We start from the raw sequence: 15,471 nt of genomic DNA on the forward strand, positions 1-15,471 counted from the left end.
TACCGACAGAAGAGTTTTTACTTTTCCTGTAAAAGTAAACACGAGACTGGGTAAGCTCCCACCAGTCAGCTCTAGCTTGTGGGGACATGAGAGAAGCCTCCCAGCAGGATGGTAACACATCCTGGCGTCCCCTGGGCAACGTCTCTATAGATGACCAATTCTCTCACACCAGACGCGACATGTTCTCAAGTCACTTCTGACACGATGAAAAAACTTTCCTGTTAAAAACATCAGGGCAGAGTTTGAAGTGTCAGCAGAGCCAGGTCTTATCCTCCACTTCTCTTCTTTTGCTTTCCTCAGTCATTTAGATCCTATAAATATGTCCTTGCCAGCAACTACCATACAATGATCATTACTTTCTGCTATAGGTTCCAGACAGCTCCTTGTGCCTCTGAATGGGATTTGGGCTGGATTGCCCCAATGGGTAGCCCAACGAATCCCTTGCATCTTTTCACAAACTCTGATCCATGATGCGCTCATGCTTTCTCTTCCACACATCCTCTTACAAGTCCCCTAGCGTTATTTGTGTTTCCTCGAACCCAATACATTTAAAAATACAAATTGGATCGAAGGCAAGAAAACACACAAAGCTGATTTTTCCTTGCCCTCTAAGCATTTGCTCCCCAGATTATCTCCTTAGTTTAGCCAGCAACACAAACCCGGTGTTCTAGCCAAATGCCAAATTGTTTTACAGTCTTAAGGCTTAAACCTCAGTTTTGAACAGAGATGTTTAGAAGCGTCCAGCCTCCGCTGGATGTACAGCCAAGTAACCGCTTAGCCTTATGATTTTTATATAACTGTGTGTGCGTGATGCTGTTGGCACTCACAAATCACACATTTCTCAACAAATAATACGTCAGACTGGTGTGTGAACTTTGTATCAGGTGATGTTTGTTGCTTGTTTGCTGTGTGCCTTCAAACTGTTTCTTATTTTAACAATAAAGGCAAACCAATCATGATGTTTTTTGGCAAGATCTGTTTAGAGAGGGTTTGATTTTTCCTTCCTCTAAGGCTGAGAGAGTGTGACTTGCCCAAGGTAGGTTTCTATGGTTGAGCAGGGATTCAAACATGGTCTCTAGGAGCCATTCAAACCATGCTGGATGGCTATCTGTTGGGAGGGCTTTACTTGTGTCTTCCTGCCTGATAGAATGGGGTTGGACTGGATGACCCTTAGGGCCCTTTCCAACTGTATGACACTATGATTCTATAGTTTGAGGACTGGATGGCCATCTGTCGGGAAGGCTTGGGTTGTGTCTTCCTGACTAACAGAAGGGGGTTGGACTGGATGGCCCTTAGGGCCCTTTCCAACTGTATGATGCTGTGATTCTATAGTTTGAGGACTGTATGGCCATCTGTTGGGAAGGCTTGGCTTGTGTCTGCTTGCCTGACAGAAGGGGGTTGGACTGGATGGCCTTGGGGGTCCCTTCCAACTCCATGATTCTAAACTTAAATACATTTTTCTTGTAATATGATCAAAACTTCTCAGCTGCATAGAAAGATGCCCAGGACATGTCAGGGTTCAGCAACTGCAACGAAAACTAAAAGCCATAGATAGGAGTTGTTGATGACAGTAGCTCCAAATAACACAGAAGCTGTAGTCGCAAAACTGTGAGAAATAAATTGAGGACCCGAAAGGAAAAAGGGAGAGGATTTAGGAGATGCCAGCAGTTAATGGGTTTGCGAGCGTAACCGACACACAGATAATCCTATATCCTCGTTGCTAAACCCGGGGATAAACGACAAGGCACTTCTTTGGCCTCTTGACGGTCCCCTGGACCGCAGTGTCCAGGATTTAGACATCATTTCCTTTCAGTTTGCTCTGGAGCTGGAATTCAACTTAGAAAATTCAGGGACTTAAGGAAATGCAGGTTTTAGGAAGAGAAAGTTGACACTTTTCATGCAAATCTTCACCATACAAAAGTGCTTCGACACCTTGTTGTTTTTGAACCCAACCTTCGGTGTTGGAACGCTTTGTCGTCTCATTTTGCTTTCCAGGGCCTTAAAACAGAGATCTTACAATCTGGAAGTATATTTTAAGAGTCCCTTCTCCTTCCTCAATTCTCCTTCTATTATTATTATTATTATTGACAATTTTTTTTAAAGACAGTGCATAATGTTGGGAGACATCTACAAAATGGGTCGTGAGTATCCTGTCTTTTACAGCAAAGGCTTTAAACCCCATGCTCTTGGACCCAAACATGCGCATGAATCAGAGATAATGCGCCTTATGTAACCAGCACACACGGCAATACACTCGCCCAAACTGCACAGCAAACACAAATTTGTAGAGCACCGCCAAGAGCTGAGCCCAGCTGCAACCATAAAGGCAGGCACTCAAAAGGCATGCCTTGATAGAAGAGGCAGCATGGATTTTGAGGAAGGCGAAGAAAAAGCCGCCCCCAACTCATGGATGGACCAAAGCCCTTGCAGTGCAATGGAAGAGACACTGGCCCCCACGTGGTGGCATTCAATTAAAAATGCTCAAATATGAGACAGACACCTGACCACTATGGCAAACTATCCATATTTCATTAAAAAGAAAAACCCATCTAGCACATCTGCAGTCCCATCTGGTCCAGTCTCATCTGTTTCATCCACATGATAAACAGTTAACCAGTACAGCTATTACAATGGCAGCTCTTTGTTTAGTTTAGGAGGCTAAAAAATTGCTTTGTCTAAATCAGTGGCTCCCTACCTGTGGTCAATGGTGGTCCACAAGAACTAAAATATGGTCCATGGCCTCACCGTTACTACTATGGATAATAATACAGCCAAAAAAATAAAAACTCATTTTTTTCTTGGTGTCTTCTTTTTTTAGTCTTAATTTACTTTCTGTCTATGCTGAGTCCTGGCCACAGAATATTATTTGAGAATAAAGAAATGCTGGACCACTCTAACAAACACCATGTCAGACTACACAGAGAAGCCACTGAAATCCACAAGCATGTGGACAATTTCAACAGAAAGGAGAAAACCATGAAAATGAACAAAATCTGGCTACCACTATTTAAAAACTCTAAAATCAGGACAGTAAATAAAGAGGAATACTCAGAAAACAGTGAAATTCCAGACAAGAAACAATCAAGGCCAGCTAAAACCTCCCAACAAAGGATTCTCCCAAACAGGAAGCAGCCAGGCTTTGAAGCTGTAAGGCAAATAAATGCTAATCGGCTTGGCCAACTGCAACATTCAAACTTGCCTCCAACAGACAAGAGTTCTTTCTCCCACCCTGGATATTATTCTGTAGATATATAAACCTCCCTTGACTAGTTTCCAACAAACCTCACAACCTCTGAGGACGCCTGCCATAGATGTGGGCAAAACATCAGGAGATAGTGCTTCTGGAACATGGCCATGCAGCCCAGAAAACTCACAGCAAGCCAATATCCATATTGACAGCCATCTGTTGAGAGTGCCTTTCTTGCCTGGCAGAATGGGGTTTGACTAGATGGCCTCTAGGGGTCTCTTCCAACCCTAGGATTCTAAGAATGTTGCTTTTATTGTTAGCTGCTTTGGGTTTCTTTTTAAGAGAGATAAAGCAGGAAAGAGATTTTATTGTATTTATTATTATTATTATTTTATTATGACACAGCAAACAAGACAGATATGCTGGATTTGGTATCACAAAATCACAAGTCGAACACTTCCCAAGTGTCTAGGACTGTGTGATGTATTTTCGGGTGATACGCACAGATCCCAGCAGGGTGGCCTTTTGCAGTTGGCAGATCATAATTTTGTCAATGTCTATTGTTTCCTATTATTATTATTATTATTATTATTATTATTATTATTATTATTATTACTCCAATGCAAACAAAACCTTAGATCAAGGTTGTCATAGTTCAGACACAACTTTGAAGGCACACAACAACAAACAGAATGACGAAAGGACTATTTCAAATTGCCAGTTTACTGTGCCACTAAATCATCCACAAACACATGAGAGACAGATGAACAATAGCCCAAGGCCTCCTTACCCCAGATATAAGAAACACTTTGCAGAAGTCCAACACGGGCAAAATCTGCAAAAAGCTGGCAGCTTCGAGAGTATCCTGAAGGTTGTCCATGTTGAGAGAAAGCTTGGCGGTATAAATAAAATCTATGATCTTCTTCAAACCTATTTTGTTCACGCCGTGGAGTTTGATGCACATTAAGTCTTGTTCTTTCATCCCACCTGGGAAGAAAGTTCAGATAAAATACGGTTAGAGCTCGGAAGGCGGGACTTATCACCAGCGGAAATGTGCCTCCTCTGCATCCACGGTACCTGTGAACATGGCCTTGAAGTAATCGCTAGCGGAAGCCATCATTGCCCTGTGAACTGGAAACACTTCATCCCCGTCGCCTGGCACAAGTGTCACGTCACACAGCAAGCCTTCTATGCGCAGCTGGTCAAAACCCTACAAGAGAAAAGAGCATGAACAGTTCTGCTTCGTCACAAGGAGATCTCTCTTGACCACAAACCAAAAGCCCACAGTATGGGAATGGAAAAGAGGAAAGGGATGAGCGAAGGGAAAGGGAGAAAGAGAAACAGTGGGTAGATATGCAAATACCGTAGAGTCTCACTTATCCAAAATATACGGGCCGGCAGAACGTTGGATAAGCAAATATGTTGGATAATAAGGAGGGATTAAGGAAAAGCCTATTAAGCATCAAATTAGGTTATGATGTTACAAATTAAGCATCATGTTATACAACAAATTTGACAGAAACAGTAGTTCAATACGAAATAATGCTATGTAGTAATTACTATATTTACAAATTTAGCACCAAAATATCACAATTTATTGAAAACATTGACTACAAAAATGCGTTGGATAATCCAGAATGTTGGATAAGCGAGTGTTGGATAAGTGAGACTCTATTGTATGCCCCTGTCTATCCATCCATCTATATATCTATCCATTTATTTATTTATTAGCAATATTTGTATCCCACCCTTCTCACCCCAAAGGGGACTCAGGGTGGCTTACAAGTTATATATACATATAATAAATTATATTATTAGTATAGCACAACATAAGCACTACATAAGCATTGTATATTATTTTATTGTACTATACGACTATATTGCAATATTATTAGTAATATAGATATACAATTATAATAGTGTCTTATTATTATGACAGTGTATTACATCATAATATTATTATCAATATTATATGTATATACAATATGTTATAATATTAGTATAGTATAATATGAGTATTATATATTATTATATTGTTAAAATGATGCAGGAGACATGGTGGAAAGATGTCTTCCTGGCTCTGCTTCATTCTGGTCCAGAATGGCAGTTAGACCTTGGGGGGGAGGGTGCTCCCATTTGATGATATAAGGAGACATGGTGGAAATATGTCTTTCTGGCCCTTCCTTCTTCTATCTATTTATTTATTATTATTTTATTTACAGTATTTATATTCCGCCCTTCTCACCCCGAAGGGGACTCAGGGTGGATTACAATGAACACATATATGGCAAACATTCAATGCCAACAGACAAACAACATACAGTGTAGACAGACACAGAGGCATTTAACATTTTTCCAGCTTCATGATTCTGGCCACAGGGGGAGCTGTTGCTTCACCGTCCACTAGTGGCTGTACTTCCTCGTTCCTTTCCTCATGTTTTGCTGGCAGTTTTATGGTGGTGTAAATTAGTTAAATTAGCCTCCCGCATAAAGCGTACCTAAATTTCCCTACTTGACAGATGCAACTGTCTTTCAGGGCTGCATAGGTCAACAGCAAGCCAGGCTATTTAATGGTTGGGGGGCTTAACCCGACCCGGGCTTCGAACTCATGACCTCTCGGTCATCCATCCATCTATCCATCCGTCTATCCTGTCAGGGTATTGTGTATTGTGAAATGTTAAAATCAATCTGGATTCAGCAATTATGGAGTTAATGAGAGTCTGTTATGATTGATGTATCACAGGACCAATGGGGTCAAGTGTGTTTTGATCGGGACTTACTATCTTGTTTCTGTGAAATGTTGAGGGAGTGTTTTTTTGGTGTCGAGCGGAGAACAGCGATGAGCAATGTATTGTGTGTATGAGTTTTTCGGAAAGAACTCATGGAGGAAAGGACTGAATTTGCTCTATCTGTAAATAGAACATGTAAATAAAGTTGTTTGCCGTTGGACTACCAACTGAACCCTCATCTGCTGGAGTGAGTTTGTCCAGTCCTGTTTTTTATACCGGGAGACAATCTGGAGAGAAGGAGGCAGACCGGGATGGTGAATTTTTGGATTTCAACTCTGCTACCCATCATCCCCGCCGACAGTGGGTTATGGGCCCAGGCCTCCACGCTTCTGGCTGCGCAGTGGATGGAGATGCTAATATCCATCATCTATCTATCCATCATCTATCTATCCATCATCTATCTATCCATCATCTATCCATCATCTATCTATCCATCATCTATCTATTTATTCATCCATCTATCTATCCATCCATCCATCTATCTATCATGCAGTCCACTTGCCTTTCATAGATGCCAACATCCCAATTCTATACAAATTTTAATCCAAAATTTCTCATTGTTTGTTCCCACCCGGTTCCTGCAATCTGAATTCTCAATCAAATCGGTCCAACTATTTCTCGGCTTTCCTTGCAAGCGGCACCTGGCTCACAATCATTGACCTGAGATTTGCTTAGGGTTCATTTTCGTGCACTGAAATATTCATGATAAAAACGGAAAGCACGGGATTATTATTGCCTTCCTTGGCTCATTTCTGCTGATGCAGGTGCAAACCCATTTCGAGCAATCTTTTCCTGCTTTTTCTTTCTAATTCAAGACTGACCTAAAAAGCTATGGGGGAAAAAAAGAAGATCCAGACAGGGGAGCTCAAAATATATCAAAGAGAAGAGATGCACAATAGGAAAGCGGAGGGCAAGGAAGTGAGTGAAGGCAATGAATATTGAGCAGCAGCGGGGCAGACCTCAGCCAGGCGCAGGCTCACTGCTTCTTTATGGTAATTCAGACACAGGCAAGACACATCTTTTGCTTCTGGGGAGAGTCAGGGAGCCAAGAAATGACTCAGAAGCCCTGCAATCTGCATTCTGTCTCTAACACAGACCGACTAGATAGCTTTAGAAAAAGTTGCTTGCTATTACAGCCTCAACTAATCCATCTGCAACACAGGAACTCTGCAGTAGCTGTAAGAATCACTGAGAGCAGGAGCCTTTTCAAACACTGAGTTGCTGTGATTTTCTGGGCTGTATTGCCATGTTCCAGAAGCATTCTCTTCTGACGTTTTCCCCACATCTATGGCAGGGCATCCTCCGAGGTTGTGAGGTCTATTGGAAACTAGGCAATTGGGGTTTATATATCTGTGGTATGAGAAAGAACTCTTGTCTGTTGGAGGCAAGTGTGAATGTTACAATTGACCACCTTGATTAGCACTGAATGGCCTCGCAGCTTCAAAGCCTGGCTGCTTCATGACCGAGGGAATCCTTTGTTGGGAGGTGTTAGCTGGCCCTGATTGTTTCTTGTCTGGAATTCCCCTGTGTTCTGGGTGTTGTTCTTTATTTACTGTTCTGATTTTAGAGTTTTTTAATACTGATAGCCAGATTTTGTTCCTTTTCATGATTTCCTCCTTTCTGTTGAATGTTACAATTGGCCACCTTGATTAGCACTGAATGGCCTTGCAGCTTCAAAGCCTGGCTGCTTCATGCCTGAGGGAATCCTTTGTTGGGAGGTGTTAGCTGGCCCTGATTGTTTCTTGTCTGGAATTCCCCTGTATTCTGGGTGTTGTTCTTTATTTACTGTTCTGATTTTAGAGTTTTTTAATACTGGTAGCCAGATTTTGTTCCTTTTCATGGTTTCCTCCTTTCTGTTGAATGTTACAAATTGGCCAACTTGATTAGGAGGTCATGAGTTCGAGGCCCGCTCGGAGCCTATGTTTGTCTTGTCTTTGTTCTATGTTTAAAAAAGGCATTGAATGTTTGCCTATATGTGTAATGTGATCCGCCCTGAGTCCCCTTCGGGGTGAGAAGGGCGGAATATAAATGCTATAAATAAATAAATAAATAAATAAATAAATAAATAAGCACCATGGCCTTGCAGCTTCAAAGCCTGGCTGCTTCATGCCTGAGGGAATCCTTTGTTGGGAGGTGTTAGCCGGCCCTCACTGTTTCACACCTGTGTCGTGGATCTACAATACTCATTTTGAAAAACACATTTCCACCAATGTTTTGGGTGGATTTCCATGAATTCTCTGGATAGAACATTTGTTCATTTTGTTTGGCATTACAGCATCATGTTTTGCTGAGCTCCCAGAGCTTTATCTTTTTTGTTGTTGGTGTCTCCCATCCCACGCCCAACCTTTAGGTTTGTAAAATAAAAGGGAGAGCTTTTTTATGTTTTTCCCATGACAATTTGTATACAAAAGAGGCATGATCTGTATATTATGAGCTCCTCGATATTACTGTGTGTTCCAAGCATAAATCAGTGTTACATTTCAGTAATGAATAAATATATGGCAGTTAAAACAGCAGCAACAATATTTTGTTTTATGACCGAGACCCTAGTCTGGACTCAAAGGACGAGGATGTGGCCGAGAGATTCCCACCCAAGGTGTGGCCTTACCTGGAGTACGACGGAACTGTGGGTATTGCTGGTGAAAAACCGGGTGGTGCCTGTCTTGGAGGATTGCAGGTGGGCAGACACCCCCATATCGCTGCTCCCCAGGGAGACTTTCATGTGAGGGTCCTCCTCCTCGACCAGGGATCTGGAAGGCAAAGCAGACAAGAGCGGCCTTCAGCCCCAGCCTGTTCCCGTCCCACCCTCCAGAACAACACCCACCCAGGAAGGAAGCCAGTTCACACTTCTGAGGCACCATTATGAAGAGTTGAAATGTCATGCTCTCCTGGCTAGTTTGGCATTCCCACTTTGCTCTAAGAAGCTTTACGACTACGGCTGTGCTTTGTTTGTGACATAACCAACATAAGTTGTATTGTTGAAGGCTGTCATGGCCAAAATCATTGGGCTGCTGTGAGTTTTTTGGGCTGTTTGGCCATGTTCCAGAAGCATTCTCGCTTGAAGTATCGCCCACATCTATGTCAGGCATCCTCAGAGGTTGTGAGGTTTGTTAGAAACTAGGCAAGTGGGGTATATAAAAAAGGTAAAGGTTTCCCCTGATATTAAGTCCAGTCATGTCTGACTCTGGGGGTTGGTGCTCATCTCCATTTCTAAGCCGAAGAGCCGGCGTTGTCCGTAGACACCTCCAAGGTCGTGTGGCCGGCATGACTGCATGGAGCGCCGTTACCTTCCTGCCAGAGCGGTACCTACTGATCTACTCACATTGGCATGTTTTTGAACTGCTAGGTTGGCAGAAGCTGGAGCTAACAGCGGGCGCTCATTCCATTCCCGGGATTTGAACCTGCGACCTTTCGGTCTGCAAGTTCAGCAGCTCAGTGCTTTAACACACTTCGCCACCAGGCAATAACCAGGGTGGGAGAAAGAACTTGAGGCAAGTGTGAATGTTGCAGTTGTCCACCTTGGTCAGCATGAATGGCATTGCAGCTTCAAAGCTTGGCTGCTTCCTGCCTGAGGGAATACTTTGTTGGGAGGTGTTAGCTGGCCCTGATTGATTCATGTATGGAATTCCTGTGTTTTCTGAGTGTTATTCTTTATTTACTGTCCTAATTTTAGAGTTTTTTAATACTGGTAGCCAGATGTTATTTTTCATGGTCTCCTCCTTTCTGTTGAAAATTTCCACATGCTTGAGGATTTCAATGGCTGCTCTGTGGACAAGTCTACATGGGAGCCCCTAAACGTAGCATTGCTCAAACACGAATCAAGGAACATGAAAGGCACTGCAGACGAACTCAACCAAAGCACTTGATGAAACAACCTGGACATAGCATATTATTTGAGAACACAGAAATGCTGGACCACTCTGAGAACCATCATGACAGACTATACAGAGAAGCCATTGAAATCCACAAGCATGTGGACAACTTCAGCAGAAAGGAGGAAATGATGAAAATGTACACAATCTGGCTACCAGTATTAAAAAAAACCTCCAAAATCAGAACAGTAAATAAAAAACAGTACCCAGAACATAGGGGAATTCCAGACAAGAAACAATCAGGGCCAGCTAACACCTTGGAACAAAGGATCCCCAGGCAGGAAGCAGCCAGGCTTTGAAGCTGCAAGGCTATTCAATGCTAATCAAGCTGTCCAATTTGTAACATTTTACACTTGCCTCCAACAGACAAGAGTTCTTTCTCCCGCCCTGGACATTATTCCACAGACATATAAACCTCACTTGCCTAGTTTCCAACAGACCTCACAACCTCTGAGGATGCCCTGCCACAGATATGGGTGAAACGCCAGAAGAGAATGCTTCTGGAACATGGCCATACAGCCTGGAAAACTCACAGATATCCAAATAAGTTGTGTTTGCAAGCAGCAGCGTTATCTGTTAATTAAGCTGTAAATTAGGTGTTGGTTCCTTCCAAAGGCAAGCATGCACACCGATGCTGCCTTATGCAGGTTGAGTATCCCTTATCGGAAATCCTTGGGCTCAGAAATGTTCTGCATTTTGGATTGCAGAATACAGCTGCCCCTCTACATTTGTGGTTTTGACTTTTATGGGATTTGAATATTCACAGATATGTCTAAAAATGTTCCCTCTAAGGAATCCCTAGGTTGACTTCATGCTGGAAGACCTAAAGATTTCAAGACTAAAACACTTCTTTAGGAATCTCAAAGTTCTCCAATGCAATCCTATGGTCAGATTCTAGCTGGAAGACCTAGAAACTGCACACTACCTTTTGGGGAAAAGCTTGTTTCTCATTCATTCCCTAGTTGCGCTTGATTATATATCTCTCTCCAACCAAAATCAAGGCAAACAAGCCAAAGAGTGGAAAAATATTTCAGATCCTAGGTGCTTTCAGATTTTAGGCTTCCAGACAAGGGGGGCTCAACTTGTATATAGCAGTCTCTGTGTTTCTCCATGCATCTTGTGATGTATCAAAGTCTCATGTAATTTCCATAACACTCAGAAACACAGCTGTCAATTTCACCAAGACGGACCTCGATGGTAACATGCAGGTAAATACATTGGCCTCAAAATCAGCTCCAGAAATTCCTTCAACAGCAAACGGTCCCCAAATGCAAGTGAACATTAAGCTTTAATCCCTTTTATCTCCATTTTGAGACAACCCATTTGAAACCAAAATTATTTTTAACATAATTCCTTTAGACACGTGTTTGCAATGACATTTCCTTGCTTTGAGTCAAAGAAACCGCATCAAATTAAAGCAATTTCTGAAACGTGATAATTTTTCAGAGATTCACCAAAGCCACTGATAGTTTGGAGGAAGATCAGCCATACAATAAAAAGACCCTAAACACGTAAACATAGGTTGGAAACATGGATGTGAAACACACAGAACATATAGAGTGTAGATGTGCAGTGTAAGTCTCCATTGAAAAATGTGACCACCCAGTTACCTATGGAGAAAGTGTTGCTTCTTTGAGCATGCAGAGCAGTGCATGGCCATTAACAAAAGCAAATCCACCCCCAAAAATGTCATGTCACATCTTGATTAATTACATAAACCATCTACACAACTCTAATCCGAGGATTTACTTCCCACGTTGTATTCGTGCCAGAAAATAATTGTTAGGGAAAAGCTGATTTTTAAAAAAGGGAGGAGAAGCAAATACGAAAGCAACGGTTGAATGACGGCAACTAGATGTTGTATTTTATTACAGAGCAGGCTTGAAAACCACCCCAGACCTGCCTGATCACATCAGTAACAAACAACAGAAAGGAGTCCACATTAGAAACATGTTGGGCCGAGGAAACGGAAGAAGCGGAAGCTTCTATACTGGATTTAAGCAAAATGAATTCATGGGGAAAAAAGAACCACACTGCTTAATAAAAGGCTTAAAAATATGATAGCAATAACCCAGCCTTGCAGGACAACCTCTGGCCGGGATGTGGACGTTATGATCACAACAGGGAAGAAGAACTATTCAAAGGTTTGGTCCCATCACCCAATGCTAGTGTGTCTGGACAAAGTATTCGTCAAGTGCCTCGACCTCAAAGCACAGACAGCAGTAAACAACAGTCCAAGATCTAGCCAAGTAACAAAACTCAAAGGAACAAGCGAAAGGGAAAGCCAAATATCCAGTCGAGATTCAAGAGGCAATGACCCGAAATCCAATCAACAAGGTTGAGCCCACAAGTCCGGAGCCGATGTCAGAGAACAGTTCAAAGGAGCATGAGAGTTAAGGTTCCAAGGTCTTGGCATGGAGACAGGAGGTGCAGCCAGAAATTTAGGGAACACACTCCTGTCCCTTAAATGCTGCTTTCACGGCTGATCCCTGTTTTCGATTCTCTTCTCAACAAGCCTCGCTGATCTCCTCAGTTTACCTCCACCTGCTCAACAAAAGTCCCTTGTGTTTGGCTATCATAATTGTTCCTTCTGGAAATGGCTGGGGGAGCTGCTGTTCCTGGCTAGGCTCTATTTGATTGAAATAAATAAATTTCTGCATCCAAGCCATCACTCAGCAAACCCTCATCCACGCTATCCATGACAGTGTTCTAGAGCTCCGTCTACACCACCCTGAAAACCAAGGTGGCATTGAATGGTGGTGTGGAACTCAAGGGTCTGAATCCTTACTTAGCCATGGAAGTTTGTGTCAGTACCCTTTGGCAAGTTACATTTTCTCAGTTTTAGGAAAGGAAAGCAATGTCAAACCTCTGTAGAATATTAAGCCTTGCCAAGAAAACCCGTGGCGATCATCACCAAAGGCCAGAGTCAATTTGAATGTTTCTCATAAATGAAATGCATAAATAACAGGATAGGTGACTCCTGGCTCAACAGCAATTCATTTGTGAAAAAGACCCTGGAGTTTTAGTGCCCAGAACTGGACACTGGGCTATTGTTCCAGGTGAAAAAAATCTGACTAAAGCAAAAAAGAGAGGAACCATGACTTCCCTTGATCTGGATATTAGAATCCTTCAAATGCAGCCCAAAATCCCATTGGCTTTTTTAGCTGTTGCATCACATGAGTGGCTCATGTTCAACTTGTTCTCCACTAAAACTCCAAGTTCCTTTTCACAAATGAACTGCTGTTGAGCCAGGAGTCACCTATCCTGTTATCTATGCATTTCATTTATAAGAAACATTGGCACATTTTGTGCTCACTAAAAGCAGTCAATGAAACCCTCATCCATCCTTAGCCCTGTAATTGGGATAGACAACCTTTCCCTATAACCCTTTCGTCATTCAGTTAACAAGAAGGACACGCACCTAACCCAACCTCAGCCTAGTAAATAACCTTGGCTTTCGGGATGCGGAATCCATGCCAATGTCATTGCATGAGACGCGAGCGTTTGTCTCGACGCCAAGACACAAAATCCAAGGACATGACCGTAAAGTTCTTCCGGATGTAATGGAGGCACGTAGTATTTCCAAAAAAAGGAGGAGAAAGAAACTGAATATTCCAAACTGAAAGCTTGCCACTTGGTCTCCTTAGACATGCACGGCCATTGCCAGGACGCACGAAAAGATGAATAAATACCTGAATTACCAGCGACTCACAAATGAAAGTCCAATACATCAGGATCTCCAAAAACTCATTTTCTTTTATTTCCCTGCAAGCGACCTGAATAGGTCATCTCTGAATCCGAGGAGGGAAAAAACCTAATGAATCTACCTTTTGGCGTTTTATTCATACTCATTAATAATAGCCTACCAAGCGCTACAATTAATTAGGTAATAACAAATGCAAATGTATCGATTGGTGTTTCATCGTAAGCAAATTACGCCACCACCAGGAATTCTGGAAAGGAGGAAAGTTAATTCACTTTCTAATTAATTCTACGGCTCCGATCAATAAGTGCCATTATTTAGGGGGGGGGGGGGGGTATTTTAAAAGGCAGCCGGTTGGACTCTTTAATCAGCATAAAAGTCTTTTAAAGGCAAATAAAAATAGATAACCGTAATTCACAATGGAGTACAGACCTAGCCATCATTCAGTATTCTTCAGAAGCAATGGGACACATTCTAGGATTGGTGCTCACACCTTCTTACAAAATATGGCATTTCTGGGAAATTTCTATGCCTTCCTAGTGATTTTATTATATGTTTTTGCCAAAAGAGTCTCACAGAAGGACCTAGCAATTTCCTAGAAACAATACTTCTCTAGGAATTTTCTAGGTCTTTTGGTTTGGGTTGGTTCATCTTAAGAGGAAAACTAGGAAACTAATTGGGGTTATACAGCCCGAAAAACTCACAGCAACCCAGTGATTCCAGCCATGAAAGCCTTCGACAACATATTGGGATTATTATCATCATCATCATCATCATCATCATCATCATCATCATCATCATCATCATCATCATTTGCTAGCTGTCTCTTCTCTTGGCAATATAATGCAAGAGGTGCCTGCTTTGGGTATGTAAGTATCTTTTGGAAAAATAATAGTTGAGCTGGTTTGTTACTTAGTGTGGGCAAACATCTACTCTTATTTGTATCATTATTCCATGTTTATACCCACAATTCTGTTCTGCTTTCTATGTACAAAGATATATCTTTTTAATTCTATCAATATACATGGATCCCATCACCCACTGCTTCAAAATTATTCCAAATAAACATCCAAAGCAACAACAACAACATTTATTACGGTCCATAGACCCATCGGTGAACAAACACCCAAAGCAACAACAACAACAATATTTATTACAGTCCATAGACCCATCAATGAACAAACATCCAAAGCAACAACAACAATATTTATTATGGTCCATAGACTCATCAGTGAACAAACAACACCAACAACATTTATTACGGTCCATAGACCCATCAGTGAACAAAAACCCAAAGCAACATCAACAACAATATTTAGTACGGTCCGTAGACCCATTAGTGAACAAACACCCAAAGCAACAACAACAACAATATTTATTATGGTCCATAGATCCATCAGTGAACAAACACCCAAAGCAAACTTGCTATACGTCAGTGGTTCTCAACCTGAGGGTCCCCAGGTTGCAACTCCCAGAAATCCCAGCTAGTTTACTAGTTGTTAGGATTTCTGGGAGTTGAAGGCCAAAATATCTGGGGACTCACAGGTTGAGAACCACTGCTATACGTTGTGCATATAATGGGACCCAAGCATCCATAGATTTTAGTATTGATAGGGCAATGGCACAAACATTTATGCACAACACTTCTGATTGCTGATATTTCATAAAACCTGAACCATCATCTTGCAAATAAACTAGTAAAATATGGGCTAGATAATATTACTGTGAGGTGGACTTGCAACGGGTTGAGTGGCCAAACTCAAAGGGTGCTTCTCCCCAGTGGTTCCTTGTCTTCAACCTGGAAAGAAGCCATAAAGAGAACTCTGTCTTGGGCCTGGTGCTGTTCAACATCTTTATTAATGACTTAGATTAAGGTTTACTGGGCATGCTTATCAAGTTTGCAGATGACACCAAACTGGG

At 42.0% G+C, this 15,471-nt stretch overlaps 1 protein-coding gene across 6 annotated transcripts in view; it reads right to left on the reverse strand.

Moving 5' to 3' along the window:
• Positions 1 to 15,471, reverse strand: part of klhl13 (kelch like family member 13) — a 71,625-nt gene that overhangs the window by 9,741 nt on the left and 46,413 nt on the right. For all 6 annotated transcript variants that reach the window (XM_062963918.1, XM_062963917.1, XM_062963922.1 and 3 more), the window contains 3 exons: positions 8,585 to 8,726; positions 4,265 to 4,397; positions 3,978 to 4,174 (listed from right to left, as the gene is read on the reverse strand). In XM_062963918.1, coding sequence (XP_062819988.1) covers positions 3,978 to 4,174; positions 4,265 to 4,397; positions 8,585 to 8,726 — 472 coding nt within the window. The remainder of the gene's footprint in view (positions 1 to 3,977; positions 4,175 to 4,264; positions 4,398 to 8,584; positions 8,727 to 15,471) is intronic.

Source organism: Anolis carolinensis, unplaced genomic scaffold (genome assembly GCF_035594765.1).
Source record: "Anolis carolinensis isolate JA03-04 unplaced genomic scaffold, rAnoCar3.1.pri scaffold_12, whole genome shotgun sequence".
Classification (NCBI taxonomy): Eukaryota; Metazoa; Chordata; class Lepidosauria; order Squamata; family Dactyloidae; genus Anolis; species Anolis carolinensis.